General features: G+C 39.3%; 1 protein-coding gene across 1 annotated transcript in view; it reads left to right on the forward strand.

Annotated features, from left to right (window-relative positions):
* Dock7 (dedicator of cytokinesis 7) overlaps positions 1-24,231 on the forward strand; it is a 190,090-nt gene that overhangs the window by 124,506 nt on the left and 41,353 nt on the right. Inside the window, exons 31-36 of the mRNA XM_013514367.1 lie at positions 1,615-1,754; positions 7,000-7,169; positions 9,402-9,556; positions 19,846-20,028; positions 20,119-20,254; positions 23,780-23,876. Of these exons, the coding sequence (XP_013369821.1) occupies positions 1,615-1,754; positions 7,000-7,169; positions 9,402-9,556; positions 19,846-20,028; positions 20,119-20,254; positions 23,780-23,876 (881 nt within the window). The remainder of the gene's footprint in view (positions 1-1,614; positions 1,755-6,999; positions 7,170-9,401; positions 9,557-19,845; positions 20,029-20,118; positions 20,255-23,779; positions 23,877-24,231) is intronic.

Raw genomic sequence — 24,231 nt, forward strand, 5'->3', positions numbered from 1 at the left:
TAGCTCAGCGGCAAAGCGCCTGCCTGGCAAGCGCAAGGTCGTGAGTTCGGTTCCCGGTACCAGAGAAAAACAAACAAACAAACAAAAAGAATAAATTCACTTAAATAAATCCATTTTTTTAGATGTTTTCACAAATTGAGTTCTTTTTGGGTAGACACTGAGGTCCTTTGGGATACACGATGATTCTTAGGGATCGATACCTGTGAACAGAAGAGGGGCAAAGCAAAGCTGCAATGCAGGCCTCCAAGCCCTGCTTGCCTCTCTTCTGTTCAGAAACCTCAAAGGAAACTAGGTGGATGTTTATAGCTTTCCATGGGTAGCACTTAAGTAGCTAGCTCATACTTTCTCTGAAGATTGAAAAGGGTTATTATAATAATTAGCACGTATGTCCTCTCAGATAGATTACACTTAAAGGGACTTTACTGTTTAGTATCAGAAGCCAGAATTTTCCTCCTTTCCAGTGAAACACTTTTTCATGCCCTTGAGATAAACACCTTGAGAGATTACCACATTAACCTCTTAATGTCTAAAGTCAAAGTTGATCTTCTGCACTTCTTAATTCTGTTTTCAAGGTATTTAATTCCTGAATGGAAGCCTCTAGGCTAAATCAATCTCACATGCTTGATAAAAGGAAAAAAACATCAGAGAGTGCTCACAGCCTTTTATTTTATCTTTGCAAAACATCTTAATCCTCATGTTGCAACATACCTGGCCAGCATGCCTGCCTCTAATGGAGGAGGCTGGTCTTTCCCTTTCCTCTGCCGAAAATGTGGCTGCCTGGTCACAGACAAATTAATCATAAGGACAGTTCCTGCAGCCTTTAAAGAAACGCACTTGTGTACGCTCTAATGTCTTACTGAGCATCTCCTCCAGTTAGGAAATTCTCACAGAATTTCTTCTGTTGTCACCTTTCTCATCTAAGTGCACAATTTTGAGATTTTAACTGATAACAGAATCATCCTCTTTGAGAAGTGAGAACAAAGTTTATGTGCTCATCAGGGAGGAGATTGCCCCTCAGAGAAATCTGAAATCTGTTGTTCTGTGGAAGTCCTCAGGGTACTGAGCATGCAGTCGTGGGCATTTGGGGTGCTGTTTTGCAGTGGTACAGTTGTAAATAAGTGCTGCAAGTAGACCACACCCGGCAGTAATTCTGGAGTAGTCTGTTACCTGAAAAAGTATTTCACTGGTATTTGAAATTTGTCTGGAAGCCACTGGCCTTGACTGCGAATATTTTTCTTGTACTCTGGGATGAGTGTACTATACCTTTTGGATTTATTTGCCTTTTTTCCCTTCAGCGAATGGTATTGAGATGTTAGGTGGCTAAGAGAATAAAGGAGAAAAACAAATGGAAAAGTTTCAGTATAAAAAAAGGGGATTCTTTAAATTTTCTATCAAATTAATCTCAATAATAAAATAAATAAGTAATTTTATCATAGTCTTCTGTGCAGAGCGCTTTTTCTAATGCTTACAACAGTAATAATACATATAAAGTAGTCCTACATAAAGTTTACCTCACTGCCATCCCTGCTCACGTGTCATTTGTTGTAATTCTCTCAGTGTAGGATGTTCTGGTGCGCAGCTGTAACAGTTTTGTTCTCCTTCACGCTCCCACAGAGTTCCGGCTTCTCCACGAATGCACAGGACCAGAAGATCGCGAACATGTTTGAGCTGTCCGTGCCCTTCCGCCAGCAGCACTACCTGGCCGGTCTTGTGCTGACAGAGCTGGCTGTCATTTTAGACCCCGATGCTGATGGGTGAGGGAACCAGTTTCTCCTTGCAGAGTATCAGTTTTATTTTGGAGAAAGGAACAGAAGTATTCCACTTACACTTAATAATCAGAAGAATACGGTTTGCCCTTCTTTTTCTACTCCTCTGTTCACTAAGTTCCGTATGTATGTTATTTCTATATTTAATGAATTTTAAGACTTTTTCACATTTTGTCATCTCAATTTGTGATTTGTCTTAAAACTGGTGGTGTACCATGGTTTAGCATTTTCTTAATACCATGGAAAATAAATTATGCATATTAGTAAGTAGGCTCAGACTTACTGAACTTTAGTAGATGCTTTTTAGTTCAGAAAAATAAATTAGTTTTCTGTTTCATTTCTTGTGAGGGAAATTTATTGTGGCTGGCCTACTGATACAGTATTTTATTTCAAAAACTGAGCTTTAAACAAATATCCTTAGGTTTTGAAAACTTGTAGTATTATGTACGCTTTTAGAAGGTTTTTAGAAACCCTATATTGAAGCTGGGCCTGGTGGTGCATGCCTGTAATCCCACCACTTGGGAGGCTGAGGCACGAGGATCGTTGCAAGTTCAAGACCAGCCTGGGCTACAAAGTGAGTTCAAGGCCAGCCTGAACTGCATAGAGAGACCCTGTCTCAAAAAAAAAAAAAAAGAAAAAAGAAAAAAGAAAAAGAAACCCTGTATTGTAAGAAAAGAATGGAGATTGTCTTATGATTTGAATTTATAGTAGACTGACAGTGTTAGGGTCTAGCATCCCTTGTGAGCGAAGTCAATCTTGATAGTTTCTTTAGGAAGTGTGAGTAGGAAGCTGGTAGGGTAAAGTTGCTTATAGTCTCAGCGACTTAGAAGGCTGTTGTAGGAGGATTGTAAAGTTAAGGGCAGTTGGGGCAAGACACTGTCTCTTACTTAAAAAACAATCTGTATGATCATAATTTATTTGGATAAAATTTAAGTTTATAATGCAGTTTAACCTCATATAAAAGCTCAGGAAAACAAAAAGAGATACCCTTCTGCAGGTTTTACAAGGGTTGTCTGATTTATGTGAGGATAAAAGAGGTTTGTAAAGTTCTTAGTAATATGTCAGGGACATAAATTTGAAAAGGCCAAGTCTTCTGTAAATGAAAGACTGCATTTTTTTAAAAAAATGGCAACCTCCTCTGTTTGGAATATGCTTTAAAGAAGTGGTTTTTACCCTGCATTCTGCAGAACTGTCAGGGTCTAAAGAAGTGTTCATGGGTGTCCACGGAGGGTAGGTTAGGGTGTGTGCAGACCAATACAGAGAATACAGATCCGTGTGTGAAACTCTGAGCCTCCCGCCCCTTGACCATTTGACAAAGTGAGTATGAAGTTATTTGAAAAAATTATGGGCTCCATTGTTTGGGAAAAGGTCACGCTGAAAATAGCTTGTCTAAACACACTTGTTTTATTTAACAACTGATCTAGCTCAATCATTTGAATCTATATTCTCATATTTTTACAAAATATATTAGGATGTTTTTGGTTGTAATAAAAAAATAAAATTCTTTGAACTGGCTCTATTAAAGGAAAGAAATGTATTATTTCATATTTGAAAGAAAAGTAAGGGTTTTAGCAGAGTAAAATCATCAGTTCCATAGATAACATCATGACTTCAGTTTTATACATGTCTGAACCTTGCTAGGAGCATCTGTTCTGTCTGTCATGACTGCATGGTAGTCTCACGGCTGGTTGAAATGACACATGTGCTGTTTGTGTGCAGCAGGAGCGTGTGTGCCATCTTTCCTATGTACTGTGGAGCTCACCTGTCTGCACGGTGCCCCGCAGTCACTGCAGAACTGTACAGGCCTCTGGGAGAGTTGGACCAGCGCTGCTCAGTGTAGTCCTTCAACGTGTGTCAGTCAAGGGCTATGTGGTGCAGATGAGGCACTTGTGCCTAAGTGTAAATCAACTGTGTCACCAAGCTGTGTGTAGTTCATAGGACTTTGTTGTTGTTAAACCTGCTCAGTTAAGGAAGAAGTGAGATGATGAACATTTGTCTCTTGCACAAAGCACCTGGCCAACTGGCTACTCTAAGAAATAGGACTGGTCCAATTAGGCTGTACTCCTGAAACTAGAGATCTGTTCAGCCTATCCTTAGCCATAGTGGGATCTGAGCAAGTTTCAGGTCAATTAAGAAGGAAGATAGGGCTGGGGATATAGCTCAGCCTGTCTGGCAAGTGCAAGGTCCTGAGTTCAATTCCTGGTTAAATAAATAAATAAATAAATGAAGGAAGGAAGGAAGGAAGGAAGGAAGGAAGGAAGGAAGGAAGGAAGGAAGACAGGGGAAGTGCATGTGATGTGGGTATCCAGTGCTGTCTGATAGAATAGAGAATTCTAACAGCTATTTCTGCAGTGAGATTTCTTTTCCACATCAAGAACCAATTTTATTAAGATAAGCTTATGTGGAATATAGGATTTATGAAATAATTCTGTGCTGTTCTTTTGCCTAAGCTAGACTACCTTTGTCTCCTTGGAGAGGTTTTTGGTAAAGCCCAAGAAGTAATGAGAGTTGTGTTTATTACTACCTGTTCTTTTACTTCTGTTTGTTTCTTCCTATTCCTATTCTTTTCCATTAGCAACTCCTACAGACACTACCTCGAAAATATTTCAAGTTCAGCCACTTCTTACCATCCTTGCTGCTGTTTCTCTTTATATGCTTTGTTTTGCCTCCCTAATGTCATTTTCTGCATAGCAGCCTGAATGATTTTTTAAAGATGGGAATCTGATTATGCCAGTATCTTGCTCAAAACTTGTGTGTGCATGTTAGCATTAAAGAGCATGCACAGTCAAATCCAAGCTTTTTAAATGGTCGTCAGAACCCTGCATATCTGGCTGTGGTCTGCTCTCACTGCTGTCTTCCTTCCTCACATACTGAGATCTTACATTTTGGCCTTTGAGTTTCTTGAATGTGCCAGGCCCTTTCCCACCACACGGCCTTCACATTCACCCTGTTCTATCCCTGAAGCAGTGAACCCCCCCTTCTTCCTTGTCATTCTTGACGTCTCTACTCAAATAGCATTTTTTCTGTGAGGCCTTCATGACCAACCAATCAGTATTACCACTATGGTGGCCTTGTTACAGTCATCCTTACCCATCCAACCCTGTTTGCTTTCTACAGAGCACTTACCTGAAACTTGCCCTTTGTTACGTGTCTTCTGCCATTACAGTGTGTACTTGGGAGAGCACAGAGCAGGTCCCTTGTCTTTCCTGTTCAGTGCTGGATTCCCAGCACCTTGACATTGCGTCTGGTACAGGGTGAACACTCAGTTACTGTATTTCATGAATGAATGAATGACTATGAAAAACTCAAATCATCTCTAAATTTTACTTCTTGAGAGGTACGGAGCTGATGTGCTGCATATGTCATTTTTATGTCTTTGAAAGGAATTTTTGTGTTTTTACTTCATCTGCTTACCAACTAACCAAGAATAATTCTTTAAAAGGCACCAGTATGTTCTGTAATTGATCAAAGATTTGCTTTTTAGAATCTTGCAATATAGTTAGAAAGTTAAGACTTTTTTTTGTTTGTTTGTTTTTTTGTTTTTCTCCAGTACCAGGAACCGAACTCACAACCTTGCGCTTGCCAGGCAGGTGCTTTGCCGCTGAGCTAAATCCCCAGCCCCTAGTTAAGACTTTTTTAAAGAGTAAGATGGTTAAATGATAATTTTGTACATAGTTCATTAGAAGATTAGAGGATTTATCTCTATATACCATTTGACAAATTACTGTTTGCCGTCTGTGTTTCTCTCTTGCTAAAGTGAACTTGAGAATAAGGGAAATGTCTTTTCTCAAATATTCAGAATAGGATATTATAGGGCTTACATAAATATGTATTTAATAGTTGAATGTGACTGAGTAATGTAAACATGAATAAGCTTCGTATAAACAGATGAGTAGATTTTCATGGACTGAACCTTGGATCTTTTGACTGCTGAGAGCTAACGGATATCTGCCGATCAGGGTTTGGGAATTGCACTGGTGATACAAGACATGAAAGAGGAAAGCCTAAAAAGCAGGCAGCTAGAATCTGAGCTTTGGAACTGTGATGATAGGGAGAAAGAGGGATGGGAACTATCAGAGAAAATAATGAGAACATATCAGATGACATAATAGTAAGTAGCACTGGAAAAGGAGTACTAAGATATGTCTGTTAAATATGGTTCTTGAGAGTATCTAAAAGTATATTTTCTGAATAAAAACATTGAAGAAAGAGATCTCCAGCTAGCTCCTGTATGCACCTGTGCCAGGAGGCGGACAAGGTCCAGGGCTCTGGAGAAGGACTAGTTGTCACTACGTCATCACTTCCAGCTTGGAGACGTTTCGTGTGCTTCAAGCTAGGAAAGGCTTACTTGAGAAAAGCTGGGCGGAGCTCAGTGAGGGGAGAGGTTGAAGCTGTTAACCGTAAGGAGAAGCTGCTTCTCTGAGACAAAAAGGAAAGAGGAAGGGATAAAGGTAGGCCTGCACTGAAAAACTTAGCCAAGCAAATTTAGAATGGCCTTTTCTTCCTAGAGGAAGTTGGAGGTTAGATCTTCCGTGGAGATTGATAGTAAGAAGTGTCAGGAAAGAATGGAATCTGAAACTGCTGCTGGGTACAGCTTGAAGGGCCGTTGGAATTGGAGTGGATGAGTTTTTAAGTAGGATGGTTCGCACAGTCCAGGTGCCTTCATCTAAGAACAGAGACAAGAATGTGTGGAGATGAGATGCTTGCTAGTGCATTAATTAGCCCAGTTGAAACTGAGGGGACTGGGAGCTAGAAAAATCCCAAGGGTCTGAAGGAGGGGTATATGCAAGATGTCAGCCTGTGGACTACACAGTACATCTGGTAGAAGAGTTCTCTCTCAGAGAAGGATATAATTTATTTTTGGTAAATATGAAAAGATTTAATTTGGTGAGAAAGCTGTTTATAATTGACTTTTTAAAAAATGCTACTATAGGTTTTCTGAAGTTCTTTAACATTCAGATGCACTCATAGGGAGTTAATGTCAAAATGTTCAGTGTTTTAGGTATATTTGTATAGTATTTAATTTTTCTTAAGTTCTTAATTTCTGCACTTCTATATTTTTAATCATTGTATTTATTTTAAGTGAGAAATGTTTTCTAGGGATGTGTGCAAATAAATGGCAGAGTTAAGAAATTGCACAAAATCGGTTAAATACCATGACTTACTGTTTGTTTTAAAGGTACTAACTAATCTCTGTGACCTTCCTACTTCTTCATCTCTTCTTTTTAAATAGACTGTTTGGATTGCATAAGAAAGTCATCAATATGGTGCACAATTTACTGTCTAGTCACGACTCTGACCCGCGGTACTCTGACCCTCAGATCAAAGCTCGAGTGGCCATGTTGTATCTACCTCTGATTGGCATCATCATGGAGACTGTGCCTCAGCTGTATGACTTTACAGGTACTTAGTGCGATGGAGCAGGTTCTAAAGCTTGTTGTCTAAAAGTGGCAAAAGTACCTCAGGGATAAAGATCTTACTTCAGGAGAACAAACGTAAGGACATGTACACTGATAAAAGTTGATTGTAAATATTTAACCATATTTTTTGACTGCGATACTGTAGTATAAGATTCCCATAAGTTCTTATGATGGATTTAATTGTGCATCTTTAAAACTACAAGAAAACTTGACAGCTATCTGCTACCTTCATTGTCACTGTTAGTCATGTATGTACATAATTGAAATTCAGATTCACCCAAATACCAAGAGTTATGCTTCATTGCCAGTACTAGGTTAGTAAATTGAAGTTATATTACTTTTTTTTCTTTTTTTTTTTTTTTTGGTCTTTTTGAGATGGGGTCTTGCTATGCAGTTCAGGCTGGCCTTGAGCTAGAGCCCAGGCTGGTCTCAAACTCACAGTGATCCTCATACCTCAGCCTCACGAGTACTGGGATTACAGGCGTGCGCCACCATGCCTGGTTAAGTTATATTACTTTTTAAAAACCATAACCCACAAAGTTTTATTCCTTTTGCTTCACATGTTTAGAATTTACTTAAATGTAGAATTTAGGTTGCTAAAATGTTTTCAGTAAGGCAGATGTAGGAATTTAAACTAGTAATTAGCCTGCTAAAGTATTTCAGTTCAGTGATGTTAAACATATTTCCTTAGGGGCTGGGGATTTAGCTCAGCGGCACAGCGCCTGCCTGGCAAGTGCGAGGTCGTGAGTTCGATTCCCGGTACCAAGGGGGTGAGCATATTTCCTGGGTCCCTGGCGTGTACTAAGAGAGTTGGCAGGTGCTGGTGCTACAGAGATAACTACAGGGCCTTCAAGAAACTGATGGCCCAATATGGTTAAATATAGTCTTTGCAGGATTCTGATTTCTAACATGGGTTTCCTTACCTGATGCCAGAAATATTATATCTGTGTTAAGTTAAAGTTCTGTACAAGTTACAAATTATTACTGTAGAAATGAATTAATGTTTGAAACATTTAAAAGAAGTAAATCTGTGCTTGCTTCAGCTGCACATATACTAAAAAAAGAAGTAACTCGAATGATAAATATTACACTTGGGCCTTAAAAAAATGAGTTTGAACTGTGCAGGTTCATTTATAACCCTTTTTTTTAAAGATTTGCAACCATTTGGTAAAACAATCCCCATAGCTTAGAATGTTAAAGATACGTAAAGAAAAGTCAGGTATCTTATGAATATATGAAATTTATGTGGATAATAGTCTATTTTATCATTTACTTCCATAAAATAGATAGAAGTCTATTATAAAAAGTTAAATCTTGGCTGGGTATGGTGGCACACGCCTATAATCCCAGCACTTGGGAGGCTGAGACAGGAGTATTGCTGTGAGTTTGAGGGCAACCTGGGCTTACAAAGTGAATTCAAAGCCTACATAGTGAAACCCTGTTTCTAAAAGATTAAAAAAAAAGTATCTATCAAAATTTATGCGCCCAGACTGTACATGGTGCCATTTGCATTGAGAGAACTGTAAACAAATGCAGACACAGTATTAATCCCAGCACTGGGGAGGCTGAAACAGGGATTTCAAGTTCAAGGCCAACCTGGGCAACTCAGTGAGATCCTGTTTCAAACAAAAAAAAATTTACAAAGATACTTGGGCATGTAGCTCAGTGGTAGAGTGCCCTTGAGTTGGATCTCAGCACCACAGGACGGATGCATAGATGAAATAAAAATGCAGTATTAAGTCATAACTGCATGAAATTAACTATAGTACACATTATACTGCTGTAATAATTTTAGTCACCTTTTATTGCTGTTAAAACGAGCTCAAGTATTGGGAGTGCTGTGTGATACCGCTCCCTTCAGCAGGAGCAGTTCCTCTGGCTGGTAATCACCCAGGGTCGTAAAAGGTTGGCTCTCATGGTTCTTGCCTAGTTTTCACTGTATGTAATATAGATAACATAGAACATACGGGTTACACAACTATTGCTGGTACTAGTGAGGCTGTAGTCAGGAGTGAGCTGTGAGTCCATACGCTGTTGGAGAGGCCTCCAGTTTCACGTGGATGGCCAACTCTGCAGGCATCTCCCCCCACAGTAGTGTTCCAAGACCAGCTGTACGTGGGAAGTTTTTGTTTTAAAGAATAGTGGGGGATAGGAAAAGGAATTGTGTGTTTAACAACTGTTAGTTGAACGGTTTTGTTCCTTCTTTTCCTTTCAGAAACTCACAATCAACGTGGAAGACCAATTTGCACTGCCACTGAGGACTACGACAGTGAGAGTGGAAGCATGATTAGCCAGACGGTTGCCATGGCGATCGCAGGGACCTCTGTGCCTCAGCTGACAAGGCCTGGCAGTTTCCTCCTCACAGCCACGGTAAAACAGTCCTCCTACGAACTTTTTTTGGAAAGACAAATATTTACAAAGAATTGCCCTTAAATAACTGATTGTATTAGCTGATGCAAAAGTGCTCTGCGCTTTATTTATTGTATGGAAACATGACAATTCCTGGAAAATTACCTACCTTGTACAAAGTTGTTTTAAAAACTCTTTCCTCAAGGTTTTATGAGATGCAGCCCTGTATTATGTCACACAGAATTTTGAAAATGACCCTATTTTATTTTTAAAATTCATTTTATACATTATCTGCCCTAAGAAATATTCTCAGCTTCGGAATTGAGAGTGTTTTGTAGTTTGTGAAGGTTTATACTATTTCTGATACTATGTCCTTGCACTTTTTCTCCCTTAGTGGGGGAAAGAGAAGAGACTAGAAGGAGGCAGACTATCAGTAGAACAACTTCATGTTCTGTGTTGTAAGTAACTTTCAGAAAAATACAGTAATATGTATGGAAGCTACTATGGTTGGCAACTTTCTATAGCTTGATTATTATTTATATATTTAAAATTCACCTATTTTAAGTGTACAGTGGGATGGTGTTTAGTGTATTTGTAGAGTTGCATAGCCATCACTGCAAGCTGATCTAAGAGTATTTTCATCATCCTGGAAAGAACCTTTCTGTCTGGCCACTCCTCCTTTCTTCCCAACACCAGCACTAGCCTGAGACTGACCTGCTTGTGGTGGTGTCTGTTCCAGATGTTTCACGTACATGAAGTTGTATACTGTGTGACCTTGTGTATCTGACTTCTTCCACCAAGCAGAGTATTTTTGAGATTCACCCATCCCTGTTGTAGCTTGCAGCAGTACCAATATTCCATTATTTTGACAAAACCAAAACTTTATACATTTGTCAAATGACCAGCATTCGGGTTGTTCCCACATTGTGGTTATAGAAATAATGCCACTGTGAATATTTGTGTGTAAGTCCTGTGTGTACCTGTTTTCAACTCTGCTAGATATCTACAGGTAAATTTGCTGATAACATGGAATCTCGGTGTTTAAACTTGGAGAACTTTCGAATTGTTTTTCTTCCCAGTATGGCTGCTCCAATTTTCATTCTCTCATGCAGTGAATGTTGAGTCTTAATCTCCTGTCCTTTCCTGTCAGTTGTCCTTTTGGTTGTAGCCGTGTTTGATGGGTGCAAAGTGGCGTCTCACTGCTGTTTTGATTTGCATTTTCCTAAGGATCTTATACTGTTTGTTAAGGATCTTTTTATGTGCTCGTTGGCACATCTTTCTGTATTTATTCTTCAGGGAAAAGTCTATTGCAGTCTTTTGCCATTTTTAAATTGTGTTATTTGTCTTGTCATTGAATTGAAATCTAGCTCTTCTGTGTATTCTGGATACAAATCCCTTATCAGATAGGTAATTTGCAAATATATTCACCTTTTGTATGGAGTGTCTTTTCAGTTTCTTGATGGTGTTATTTGAAGTGCAAAAGTTTCATCCTTGCGGAAATTTGGTAAAATTGAGCTGGGCATGATGGCACACACCTGTAATTCCAGCACTTTGGAGGATGAGGCACTAGGATTGTGAGTTTGAGGTCCGTTTGGGTTACATAGCAAGATCCTGTCTCAGAAAAACAAAAAACAAAACAAAAAAAATCATTAAAATTGATAAGATGTTCAATTTTCTATCTCATCAGCATCCGTATAGCGGCCCTCGAAAGAGTAAGCCATGCTTGCTGCTGCTGTAAAAGCCCCCAAATTTGCAGTATAACAGGCCTACTTGCACTTTCCCAAACTTGATCTTAACCCTGAAACCTAGAGACAGCACAGCATAAGGCACTGGTAGACAGGTCAGTCCAGCAATCCAATTCTCTAACCATTTTCTGTGTGACAATAAAAGGTTAAATTCTTTTCAAGGGTGTAGGTTGGATTGGTACAGCCAGATATATTGAGGTGCAGAAGTTTCTAATTTTAATTAATTATAACATCAGTTTTTCTTTTATGAGTTGTGCTTTTGGTGATACTATGCAAAGAAAAATATATGAGGTACATTGGCAAAATCTAACAATAGAAGACACAGCAGTGAGCCCACTACCCAGTCTGAGAAGTAAAACATTACAAACCTTTGAAGTTCTTAGTCTGCCCCTCAGTTCTACCCCTTCCCCCCAAAATAACCCCTAAACTCAATTTTATTGCTGTTTTCATTTTAAAAGATCTTTCTTACGTGAAATATGCTACCTATGAAAAGCACACGAAATGTAAATGTGTACATTTCCAGGGCTTGATGAGATGAACACCTGTGTGGTCAGCATGCTGGGCAGAAGCAAGAGCCGGGAGCCCTCCCCAAACCCTTAGCACATGCTTCTCCAACCACAGCTCCCCAGGAGGCTGCCCACCCTCTTGACTAATTAGGTCGTTACTTATTTTTATTTAGGTCTGTGTTTGTATCCCTAAATAGGAGAGTTTGATTTTATGTGATATTTTAATGCTCATCTGTGTTACAAAATACAGATACAATTCACTGCTGTTCATTTATTTCTGACTGGGCACGGTGGCACACACTTATAATCCCAGCACTCAGGAGGCTGAGGCAGGAGGATCCTTGCAAGTTCGAGACCAGCCTGGGCTACAAAGTGAGCTCAAGGCCAGACTGAACTGCATAGCAAGACTCTGTCTCAAAAAGACAAATAAAAGTTATGTCTGCTAGGTCATTGTCTGACTATAGATATTTAATTAATCTGTTCTGTGATAAATATATAAATAATTTTGGACCTTTGGTTACTATAAATAGGTTTTCTTTTATACATGTCCTGTGTCCTTGCGAGTATTTCCTAGAAATGGAATTTTTGAGTGGTAGAGTATATGTTTCTTCATCTATACCAGATTATGCCCGTCTATTTGCCAAAGCTGTGTTTCAGTTTATATTTGTACCTACAGTATGAGAGTTCCTGTTCTTTGCCATTTTCACGAGTACTTAGAATTGTCAGACCATTAATTTTTGCCAGCCTAATAATTTACAGTTGTAGCTCAGTTTCTTTTTGCCAGTGGTTTATGAGCATGTAGATTTTTCCTATGTATGCTGGTGTTGAGATTTTCGTTTTAGAGTATCTAGGGTTTTTCTGTTTTCCATTGGGTGTGTGTGTTCTGGGTGAGCCCGTTGTCAGTTGTAAGTGATTCACAAAGTTCTCCATGGCTTGCTGTTCCATCGTGAGTGTAGGAATTTGGTGATTAGACTACCTACTTTAAATGCTTAAAGTCTGTCCAAGTATTTTCTGTACCTTAAGAAATGTTTTTCCATTTCAGATTTTTGAAGATAGTCTACATTGTTTTTTAAATGCTTTTTTTGTTTTTTTACATGTAACTCTAAAATCTATGTGGAAATGATTTTTTGTGTGTGTGTGTACAGTGTAATCTGGGGATCTAGGTTCACTTACTTACTTTGTATATTATGCCAAATTATCTCAACAGCATTTATTAAGAGCATTTTTTTCTGCTTTGAAGTGTACTGCACCTACATAATCTGTATCATGTGGAAAAAGTCCTTATACATTTTTAAAAGGGTTGTTGGCTAATTTTTGGCCCTTCTGTATTTCCACAGAGAACTTTGGGTGTCGGAAATTGTATTTTCAGTATTTTATTTTGTTTTATTTTACCTGTGTTTGTGGTACAGAATGTTTATACTCTTTGTATGGAGTTGGTCCATGTGCACAGTGCATCGTAATCCCGCTTTTCATTCCCTGCCCTCCCTCCCCTTTCCTTCCATCTCTGGAACCCTTTCCCATTTGAGAAAGATGTCTCACTTTACTTCCTATTGTCTTGTATCTTGCTCTTCATTTTTAGTTTGTGTTTCTCATATAAGAGAAGCCATGTGATAGTTAAGCTCGTGTGTCAGATTTATTTCACGTAACATTGTGGTCTCCAGGTGCACCCATTTTCCTACAGATGACTCAAAGGTGTCTTCCTTTGTGACAGAGTAGTACTTCATCGTGTGTGAGTGCCACGTTTGGGTTATCTGTTCGTCTGCTGATGGGTGTATAGGCCACCTCTAAGATTTAGTTATAGCTGGGTCAAATGGAATTTCTAGTTTGAGTTTGGTTAGGAATCTCTATACTGATTTCCATAGTGGTTGTACTAGTTTAATCCTCACCAACATGTACAAAGGTTCTTTTTGCCCCTGAAGCCTCTCTACCATAGTTTGTAAAGTTCCACTGAGCAACAAATCAGATAGATAAATAAAACACCTTACATTGTAGGGGTACCCTTTTCTTCCTAGTTTCTGAAGACCTTTATTTTTTGCTGTTTTCCTTGCAGTACTGTGTATCAAAACAGGGTCTCATGCATGCTAGAAAAGTACTCTCCACTAAACTACATGCCCAGCTAGAGGTGTGGTTTTTGGTTTGGTTTGGTTTTTGTGACACCCTGAATTGAACCCAGGAAGCACTGAGCTATATTCTCAAGCCATTTTTATTTTTTATTTTGAAGCAGGGTCTCACTAAGTTGCCCTGCCTGGACTTGAACTTGTGATCCTTCTGCCCCAGCCTCTTGAGCAGCTGGGATTACAGGTGTGTACCACCATACCTGGCAAATTTTATTTTTTAATCATGAATAGTTGTTGAGTTGTATTAAAAACTTTTCCTTTATCACTGATATGGTCATATTATTTTGTTTTTTAATCTTTTAATGTGATTGGGTTAAGTTGACTTTCTGTCATTAAGCCAACCTTGAAATGCTGAATTAAATTTAGCTTTTTTATGATTGTATATTGATGTATTTGGCTTGCTAATATTTTGTTTTGTTTTGTTTTTTGTTTTTCTTCTGGTACCAGGAATCGAACTCACGACCTTGTGCTTGCCAGGCAGGCGCTTTGCCACTGAGCTAAATCCCCAGCCCCTAATATTTTGTTTTGTAGTATGTATCTGTGGTCAAAATTAAAATTGCCTGTAACTTCTCTTTCTCATGACGTTCTTCTAAGGTTTGGGAATCAAATTTAAGACTAAGTCTCATCTTTTATTGTTTTTTTGCAAATAGTTGTTTAAGATTTGAATTATTTCTTCCTGAAATATTTGGGGAATTTGTGGGTGAAGCCATCTGTGGCTGAACTGTTTTTGGTTTTGGTTTCTTTGAAAGTTTTAAAATTACTGATTTAATTTTTTCGGAGGCTGTAAGATTAAGTTTTATAGTTTTTAAAAACTTTTTTGTAATTTTATTCTAATGGAAATTTATTGAAATTTATTAGCATATTTATTCAACATTAATATTATATTCTATAGTAGATGTAAATTTTTCTGAGTAGCTTTTCTTAATTTTCTCATCTGAAATTAGAAATATGTCTTTAATCTTTATGAAATACCAATTTGATCCTCACTTTTAAAATGTTTTATTATTTATTGTGTTCCCTTTTTGGGGGTTTACATTGTGAGGTTTTTTTCTCATTTCTTGAAATTGATGTTTAACTCATTTAGTTTTCATCCTTTCTTTGATAATTATTTTAAGCCCGTACATTTTGCCTTAATTATTTAGTTGAATACCATAGTTTGATGTGTATTTTAAGTCTTTCAGTTTTTCTTTAATTATTGTTTTAGTTAAATGCCACAGTTTGTACATAGCATTTTCATTATTTACCTCAAAATACCTTTAAATTGCATTATGATTTCATGTTAGACTTTTTGGGTATTGAAGAAGTTTTTCTTAATTTGTAGTTACAAAAATTTCTGATTTGAGTCTGATTTTAGCATAATTGCATGATCAGAGAACTTAACTCTGATTTTACTTTGTTATATTCTTGGCAACTGGTTTTACGTCTGTTCTGTGTAAATAATCTCAGTTATCAATATGGATGGATATTTGTATGTTTAGTTATACTGTCCTATATATGTCCTTTCTTGTTGTTTAAATCATCTTGGCCTTCTCTAAGTTTTGGTAATTCTTACTGTACTTGAGTTTTGCCATTTCTCCAGGTGTATCAGTGTTTGTGTTCTTTAAGTACGGAACAATTTAAATTGTTAAATATTTTTGGTGGATTCCACTACTCATCAACATGAACTGTAGTGCTATTTTTAAAATTAGTGTAGTTCTTATAGGTTTCTTTTTCCTAGTGTTATATGACTTCATTCATCTTTTCACTTTTAATATATCCTTATGTTTTAGATGTGTCTCTTATATGTAGTTACATTTTGTCTTCCATTTTAAAATCTGGCCTGGTGGTGTTTTTTCCTTTACTAGAGTTTTTAATAGACTCATATTTAGTATAATTAAATTCAGCATACTTAATATTTTATATTTAACTTTGTATTGTCTCATTTTATGTGTTTCTTTTATCATTTTTTTTGTTTTGTTTTGTTTTTGTTTTTCTCCGGTACCGGGAACCGAACTCACGACCTTGCGCTTGCCAGGCAGGCGCTTTTTGCTGCTGAGCTAAATCCCCAGCCCCTTCTTTTATCATATTTATTATCTTGTGGATTCATTCTATTTTTTTCTTCTATCTTTTTCTTCATTCTATTCCTTCTTCGTTTTGCTTATTCTTCCCTACTAGTTTGAAAGTTGTACCATTTGTTTCTCTTTTTATATTAGAAATCACATTATACTTCTTTAAATTATCAGATCTAATACTAATCACGTCTTTACTTTCATACTGATTAATGGTAAGATTTTTGTAACAAGGTGCCTATACCTCTCCCAATTTAAACTTCAGGCATTTTTACTTGTATATATTGTTAAACCTCTCAAGGAATTGTTGCTGTTGTTAAGTTTTTACTGTCTGTGTGGAACCGTTTACCATTTAAATTTGCCTCTGTGTTCCCAGCTGTTGCTCATTGTTCTTCTGGTGAAACATGTCCTTTAGAGTTTTCTGTACCACGGTTTACTGGTGGGGAACCCTCTGAGTGCTTATTAAAAAAATGCTTGTATTTGGCTTTCATTCTTGCAAACACTTTTAGAGAGAGTTTCCTGGGTTGTTTTTCAGGCTGAGGACATACTCCCACTGTTTTTCATTTCTGTTGCAACTTTTTGGTAAGTCACTGTGATCTGATCTTGGTTTCTTTGAAAACAATCTTTTTTTGTTTGCTTCACTACCTTAGGGTTGGTTTTTTGTGGTTGCACTCATTAGTCTAGTGTTAGGTTTATTCTGTGCTGTATTTTACATCAGTACTATAAAATTTTCAACTGTTATCTGCCCCAAAATAGCCTTTTCCCCCTTCTGTGTTTTCTCTTTTTGTATTCCAGCTAAACATGTGTCAGTCCTTTCTGTTACATCCTCCACCTCTCCTTAAGCAAATCCATCCTTTCTCTTCTTTTAGCAGTCCTGAGGACCGCAGCCATGTGTGTGCTACCACTGAGCAATGCCCTTAAAATTCTTTTTATTTTTTATTTTGAGACAAACTGTTGCTGAGTTTACCAGGCTAGGCTTGAACTTGCAATTGTCCTGCCTCAGCCTTCTGAGTAGCTGGGATTACAGGCATGTGTCATCACACCTGGCCGGATAATCCATCTTTTTGTTAATGAGTGCTTCAGGTAGATTGTGTCTTTTGATCTGTCTTCTTTGATGTAATTTTTTTGCTAGCTGTACCTGATACTACATTAATCCGAAACATTGAGTTCTTTAATTGACAGTTCTCTAGTTTGTTTTTCAGTTTTCTAAGTTTTGTTTCCTCTGTTTAAAGTAAAAACTCAGGTTTGCTTGCGTTACCTGTCAGCATTGCCCAGACAGCAGTCCCTCCTCGCGTTTCGTACAATTTTGCCATCTGTGTATAGTTTCTTTTTCTTTGTTTTCCTTTTGTTCTAGTCAGGAATTAAACCCAGGGTCAGTGTGTGCAATAGTTGGTATTTTTAATAGTTGGGAGGAACTGAAGAGAGCCAGGCTATTTAGAGAATCAGCCATGAGCACTGAAATCACTAAAGGCTTTGACAAAAAGTAGTCTTGAGATTACTGAAAGCGCATTAGCTGAAAGCCTCAAAAGGGACAGGCTGGTTGTCTGGGACAGGTGTGGCCTAAGGAGCAGCTCGTGCCTTCCACAGGGCAGTGTGCTGAGGAGCCTAGTGCTTCCTCCTTTTTCCCTCCAGGCCTGAAGCGGGTTACCAGCCAGAACACGGTCGAGGGCATGTTCGGAGAAGGTGCTTAGTGTGTACCAGGTTTTTGGTGTCTTTGTTTTGTTTGTTTTTGATGATTGAGCATGTGCTCCGGAGGTCCTAGTGGAAAAATTTCAAGAGATGGAGCAGGAGTGAGAGGTGAGGTGAGAAAAGAGAAGGTTTCTGAAGGGGAGGTCTGTCAGACAGGAGAGAGAACACAGGGAGGTGCACCTTGCTGGCGCTCAGGCCCATGCGCCTCCTGAGCTGCGGAAGTCACAGCGCAGGGGGAGAGCTGTGCGACCAGCCTGGGAGACAGAGACCTCTGCCGCTTCCTCTTCTCTTCTGGTTAGTTTTGTGAAGGAATTGTTTCCCACAGAAAAATCAGCATTAACCACTGTTCCAGTTATTGTGGGTGATAAAGCCACCTGCAGAGACGTGCATGCGCCCTCCGTGGGAGAACGAGAAGCAGTCCTCTGACTCGGTCCCAATAGGGCTTCATGCTCCCATGCAGCCCTGGATAAGAAAGGCTGCTCTGGAGTTTGAACTCTGGGTCGCTTTCTGTGTGCAGCATTTTGGAGGAAAGCTGACTTCCTTTCACGATGGAGTTTTTTTTCCTGTTTGCCTGACTTCCTTTCAAATGTATCACTGTGGTTTGGAGGAAAGCTGACATCCTTTCACGATGGAGTTTTTTCCTGTTTGCCTGACTTCCTTTCAAATGTATCACTGTGGTTTTGGCACTTCCTGTGGAGTATGAGAAACCTGTATGTATGCCTGTTTGTCAGTTTCAGAATAATTTTTCTATTATATTTCCAAGTGATAGGTACTTGAAAATTCAGTGTATTTATGCATACCTGATACTAAAAGTCCCTTTTAGCTGTGAGTCCCTTTTAGCTATAAAAAGCCCTTGTCTTTAAAACAAAAGAACATTTCTCTTACGAGAAAGACTAGATTTAGGAGTAAGGGTCGGAGTCACCTGTGTCCAGGTCAGAGGTGTCGTATTGCAGCAGTTAAGCGTTCACGTCTGTGTGCGTGGACACACAAGGCACAGTAAGCAGAGTGCTGAAAATCTTGTCTTTAGAGCCACATTTTGCACTTGAATCCCAGTCCCACCACTTACTACAAACCACTTCCGATGGCCCAGTTTACTTGCAGTAGGGTGGGATGAATAAATTAATGTGCAGAAAGTGTTTAGAGCACCACCTCACCCCGGACAGTCCTCACGTAAGCGCCAGCCCTTTCTGTTACTGTATCCAGGATGAGGGGAAGATCAGCCTCAGCTCTGGGTGTGTTCAGTTTTCTCGTGTCCTTCCTGTCAGTGTCTCCTCCACTGCTTTCTCCTTCTCATTTAGAAATGCCTGAGGAGCACAGACTTTGGACTAAGACTCCGCCAGCTCTTAGTGTGTTATTAGGTCATGCTACTTTATCACTAGCCTTGAATGCTTCTTGGTCTTTTGGCTAAGATCAAGTGTATCGCTAACCTTCAGTTTCCTTGCCACTAAACCAGAAATAATAATAGTTGACATAATTTCCTAAGATTGTTGTGACAGTTAAATAAGAAAAAGTAATTCGTGTCTAGCACAGTTCTGTTACTTTTTATCATCATCATTATTGTTACTGCCATTCCGTATAATTTCTGTAAAACTGGGGTGATACAAACTGCTTGGCAACGCTTAGAGGACTAAGTTAAGTAATGTATGTAAAGTGCTTTTAGGATGCCCAGAGCAGAGTTACGTGTTGCGTTGATGATTCTGTACACAAATTCCTATTTTTAGGTCTTCATTTAATTTCAATCCTAATGCAGACTGAAGAGCGAAAGTAGCAGCTCCGTGACCCCCGGCTTTCCCCTTTGTGTCTGTGCTCTGTCACAGGGAGCACCGGAGCACTAAGCCTGATGAATGCTTTGTTCCTGTTTTGTTTTCGTACCACTCTTACTTAGTTTCTCTTTTCGACTGATATCCATGTTCGTTCTCTTCAGTATTTAATATGTTTGTATGAGCATTTATTCATTTGGTCTCCACTGGCAGTCTTGCCATACATTAAAACAAACTTTCCTGCCAGGAAAATTGCATTAAACTTCAAGCCTTAACTGTAAGATTTTGTATGGCTCTTTGATACAAGAGTTATCTAAAGCAAATGGTTCTTTTAAAACATCTGATTTTCATTTTATTGTCTTTAGATGGAAACACTTGACAACCGAAACAAAAAATGGTCAGTTGATCCCATGCTCAGTGTCATTGTACTGCTCTCTGTTTCCAGAGTGGCAGACAACATACCACCTTTTCAGCAGAATCAAGCCGGAGCCTTTTGATCTGTCTTCTCTGGGTCCTCAAGAATGCAGATGAGACGGTTCTACAAAAATGGTTCACAGATCTCTCAGTCTTGCAGCTAAATCGGCTGTTAGATCTTCTCTATCTCTGTGTGTCTTGCTTTGAGTACAAGGTAAGTGCCCATGATACCATTGCAGAGGAAATACTATGGAAAGAGAACAAGAAAATGTTCTCAATGCCTCTTGTAATGTTTCAATTTTAGGGGAAAAAAGTGTTTGAAAGAATGAACAGTTTGACCTTTAAGAAGTCAAAAGACATGAGAGCAAAACTAGAAGAAGCCATTCTTGGGAGTATAGGTGCCAGGCAGGAGATGGTGCGTCGAAGCCGAGGCCAGCTCGGTATGTACACAGCGCCCGCCCCTCTGCTGAAGATGACTTTTGTTCCTTGAGTTGTACATTACAAGCGTCACTGTTGCAAACCTCCCAGGACAACTCTGTTTCACTTTGAAATGGCATGCGAGTTGTGGTTCTGACGTACATGGGGTGGACTCACTTCCCAGTAGCCTTGCTTTATGGGGCCTGCCTGTTGCCTGTGATTTTAATATCCTCGCCTCCCACTCCTTTTTTAAAATAGACATTTTTGGGGAACAGTTTCAGGTTCACAGAAAAATTGAGCATAAGGTACAGAGATTTCCCAGATGTCCCTATCCAGACATATGTGTAGCAACCCCATCGTCAGCACCCCCCCCCCAGGTGGCACGTTTGTGGCAGCTGTGACTTGGCACTGACCTGCCACCACTGTTCATAGGCTCCATTATGGTTCATCTGCGTGGAATCTCTTTCCACTCTTGACAAGGTTCCGGTCTGCACAGTGAATCAGACAGGCACGCTGCCTGTGAGCTCAGTGTGAGGGAGAAGGCCGGGCGCAGTAGCATCTGAGGCCTGCTGCCAATCCTGGATCTGCTGCCCACTGGCCACATAAGTCCTTATTCTCCCCACCTTCTACTTCCTTGTCTGCTTGTGATTGTTTAGAGGATTCAGAAGATAGTGCAATTAACTGATCTCATCATCTTTGTAATGGTCATGCATACAGCATGATCAAAAAGCAGCGCATGTTTAAGTTTTTGAAAAGTATCACCATAAAAGATAGTCTGCCGTGCGTCCCCCTCCAGCTTCTCCCCCGGCTTCAAACTGCTTATCCTGTTGCTCTTGCCACTTGCTAAAGCAGGTGTGGAGGTCTTTTTCCTGAGCGTGTTTAGTTGTGCTGTGTGGCTGCCCTGATGTCCTGAACTGAGTCAGCACATTGGCCTTTCCTTGTCATTTTGACTGTGGGAAGGAATCAGCAGTCACATGATGCAGGTCCGGTGAATAAAGTGGATGAGGACACCGTCGTGTTTTCATGAACTGCCTTTCCTTGGCATGGCACCTGGCAGCAGCATTAACCATATTTTTTTATCACACTGGTAAAGACTCAGGAAAGAGGATTTCCAGAACCGCTTTGGAAAGTGGCAGTGATGAAGGGATAAGCGTTAGAACTGAGGGTGAAGATTTGGAGGGGGATTAATGACAATGTGTCTTTTGCTGTGATAAATTTTTTAAATTTAGGGATTTATTGTATATTTTGATCACTCCTTGTATGTGAAAACGTGTAAATTCTAAAGGGATACACAAATATTATTACTTAGAGTTCCTTAATGTCAGGGGCATGGCTCAGTCATCTGTGTGTATGAACATTTAAGTTATGTGCAGCCCTATAATCTCATCTACTCTGGAGACTGAGGCAGGAGAATAATCACATTCAAGGTCACCCTGGGCAGTTTAGCAAGGTTCTGTCAACCCATCAATCAGTGGATGCATACATGCAGCTGGAGGTGTAGCTCAGTAGTACAGTGTGCCTAACATGTGCCTAGCCTTCATGAGACCCAGGATTCCATTCCCAACACCCCCACCCCAAAATAAAAATACTATATGACCTAGCAATTCTGTTTCTGAGTATGTGTCCGAAAGGAATGAAAATAGGGGCTCCAACTGATATTTGTACATTGCGCCTGGCTTCAGCATTCATACCTTTTAAAAGGATTATACCAAATTTATAGGTTAAAAGAAAACTCATAGGTGCATTGTAAACTGTATAACTAAAGTGAAAAGATGGAGTTAATAATCCCTTCATAGGCAAGGGCAGTTGTTTGTTTCTTTATTAATTCCAAATATACCCAGCCTGTAGAAAGTAAATAAAGGATCGCTGTGCTAATGACCTGTCAGAAAACTATAATTAAAAAGTGTTTATCCACACACACATTGACTTGTGCCTCGTGTGTGGGCTGCTGGGGGAGCCCCTCTCCGGCCCCCTGTCTGGCCTGGTTTTTTGGTTTTTTTGAGACAGAGTCTCATGAAGTTGCCAAGCTGGCAAATTATGTATAACCCTTTAAAAGAAACTGAAAATTAACTTGTACTTAGGCCATTTCATTTTTGTCAGAACTTAGTAATTGTGTTTGTCTTTTAGGTTAAGAAAGTAGAAGTAAGTAACTGGCCCGAGGTCCCAGACTGACCGCAAGGACCAGAGTCTTTGGGCGTCTGGTTCAGGGCCCTTCTCACACCACAGTGCTCTGGGGCTTACATTCCCAGGACACAGCTGCTGACTGTGTAGCATAGGCCGCATTAGATACGTTACCTTTACACCTACGGGCGTTAGGGCAGCTACCCGGGTTTGAATGTAAAATTTGAAATTCTTTTTGTCTTAGAAAAATCAAGCCTTTGTGCTTCTTACAGACATTTGGACACAAGGCATTTTTAACTCAGAAAATGAGAGAGAATGTTCCAGTGGAAAAAGAAATGACAGAAAAATGGATTATAACATTTATTTTGTTAAGTATCTTAATGGAAGAATGGGGTTTTATTTTCTTTCATAAAATTTTTCAGAAAAATTCAAAATAAAAAAGAAAGAACGAGAAGAGAAAGAAAATAGAAGGAATACACTGACATGACCTGTATTTGTGTAACAAGTGATTATGTTACTCGGTATTTTTATTTCCATTTGGATGCTGAAATTTTGCTTCCATTATTCATTCATCTTCCCAACCATTTTGAAATCATCTTCCTTTTTCCAATAAGGAGCAGTAGTTCCCTGGTGGAGAGCCTGAGCTCTGACTGGCTCCCTTGGTGAAGTGCGCATTTGTGTGTTCCTCCACAGTTCATCAATGGCTTCCTTAAAAAAGCTCGTACCATTCTGTTCACCCCCAGTCCTAGAAATTTCTCAAAAGAAATCCTTTTTCTTCCTCTTTTACTTTCTTATGTAGACAAAGGCAGTCATTTGTTTAAGAATATTTTCTATTTTGTTTACTTAGTGGACAAAAGTTCGTTAAGCACTCAGTATGTGGCAGAAAGTTTATTGGGCTGGGCATAAAGTGCTGGACAAAACAGATCATTTCTGTTCTGAAGTAGCTTGTATTCTTGTTATCCTGAGTGCTGTGGAAAGGAAGCAAGCACATTAATGCTGTGGGGAAGGCAGCGCTAGGGAGACATTGTAGGGAAGACGGAGTGCCCAGTGGAAGTTCACGGGAGAGCGGCCGGGTACCAGGAAGAGTGTTGTGCAGGCCAGAAGTCAGCACAAGGTGGGGGACGCAAAGCACAGAGAGCAGAGCAGCGTCGCGAAGGCCGAGCATGCAAGGCCTAGAAAGTCTGAGTTACAGCCTTTGCTTATTTAAAAGTGTGTGCTTTGTTTTGTTTTCAAGAAATGTTCCATGTAGTAAATAAATTCTTTGTGTAATGATTGTGAAAATATAAATAAAAAATAATGTTGTCAGGTTCCCCCACTTGTGCAGAGGGTAAAATGACTGTAAAATTAATGACATGTATGTTTGCAAATACACATACCTGTGGTCAAACTGAAATGTTTTAAAATAGGCTTTGAAATTTGCTTGGCAGAGAGGAGCCCATCAGGCAGTGCTTTTGGAAGTCAAGAAAACCTGAGATGGAGAAAGGACATGACTCACTGGCGTCAGAACACAGAGAAGCTTGACAAGTAATGGAATCGATTTTATGCTTCCTATGGGCTTGTTTGACTTCAAAACGCAACAGGAAACCTTTAGTTTTATCTTACATTTGTCAGACGTTCAAATCTTAGGAGACAGAACGTTGAGGCTGGGCTGTGACTCAGGGAGAACGCTTGCCTTGCGTGCACACAGGTCCTGAGTTCTTGCCCCAGCACTGCCAGAACAAAAGGAACAAAGATAAAATCTTACATTTGTTTTAATGTTAGGTTAAAATATTTGGAAGAAAACTTGCCATGTGGCATAGTAAAGTCAAATGTCATATATTTTAAAACCTAATTCCCCCAACAAATCCCCTTGGAAAACAATTCAGCTGCTGTTTTCTAA

This window comes from Chinchilla lanigera, unplaced genomic scaffold, assembly GCF_000276665.1.
Source record: "Chinchilla lanigera isolate Chin_1 unplaced genomic scaffold, ChiLan1.0 scaffold00022, whole genome shotgun sequence".
Taxonomy (NCBI): Eukaryota; Metazoa; Chordata; class Mammalia; order Rodentia; family Chinchillidae; genus Chinchilla; species Chinchilla lanigera.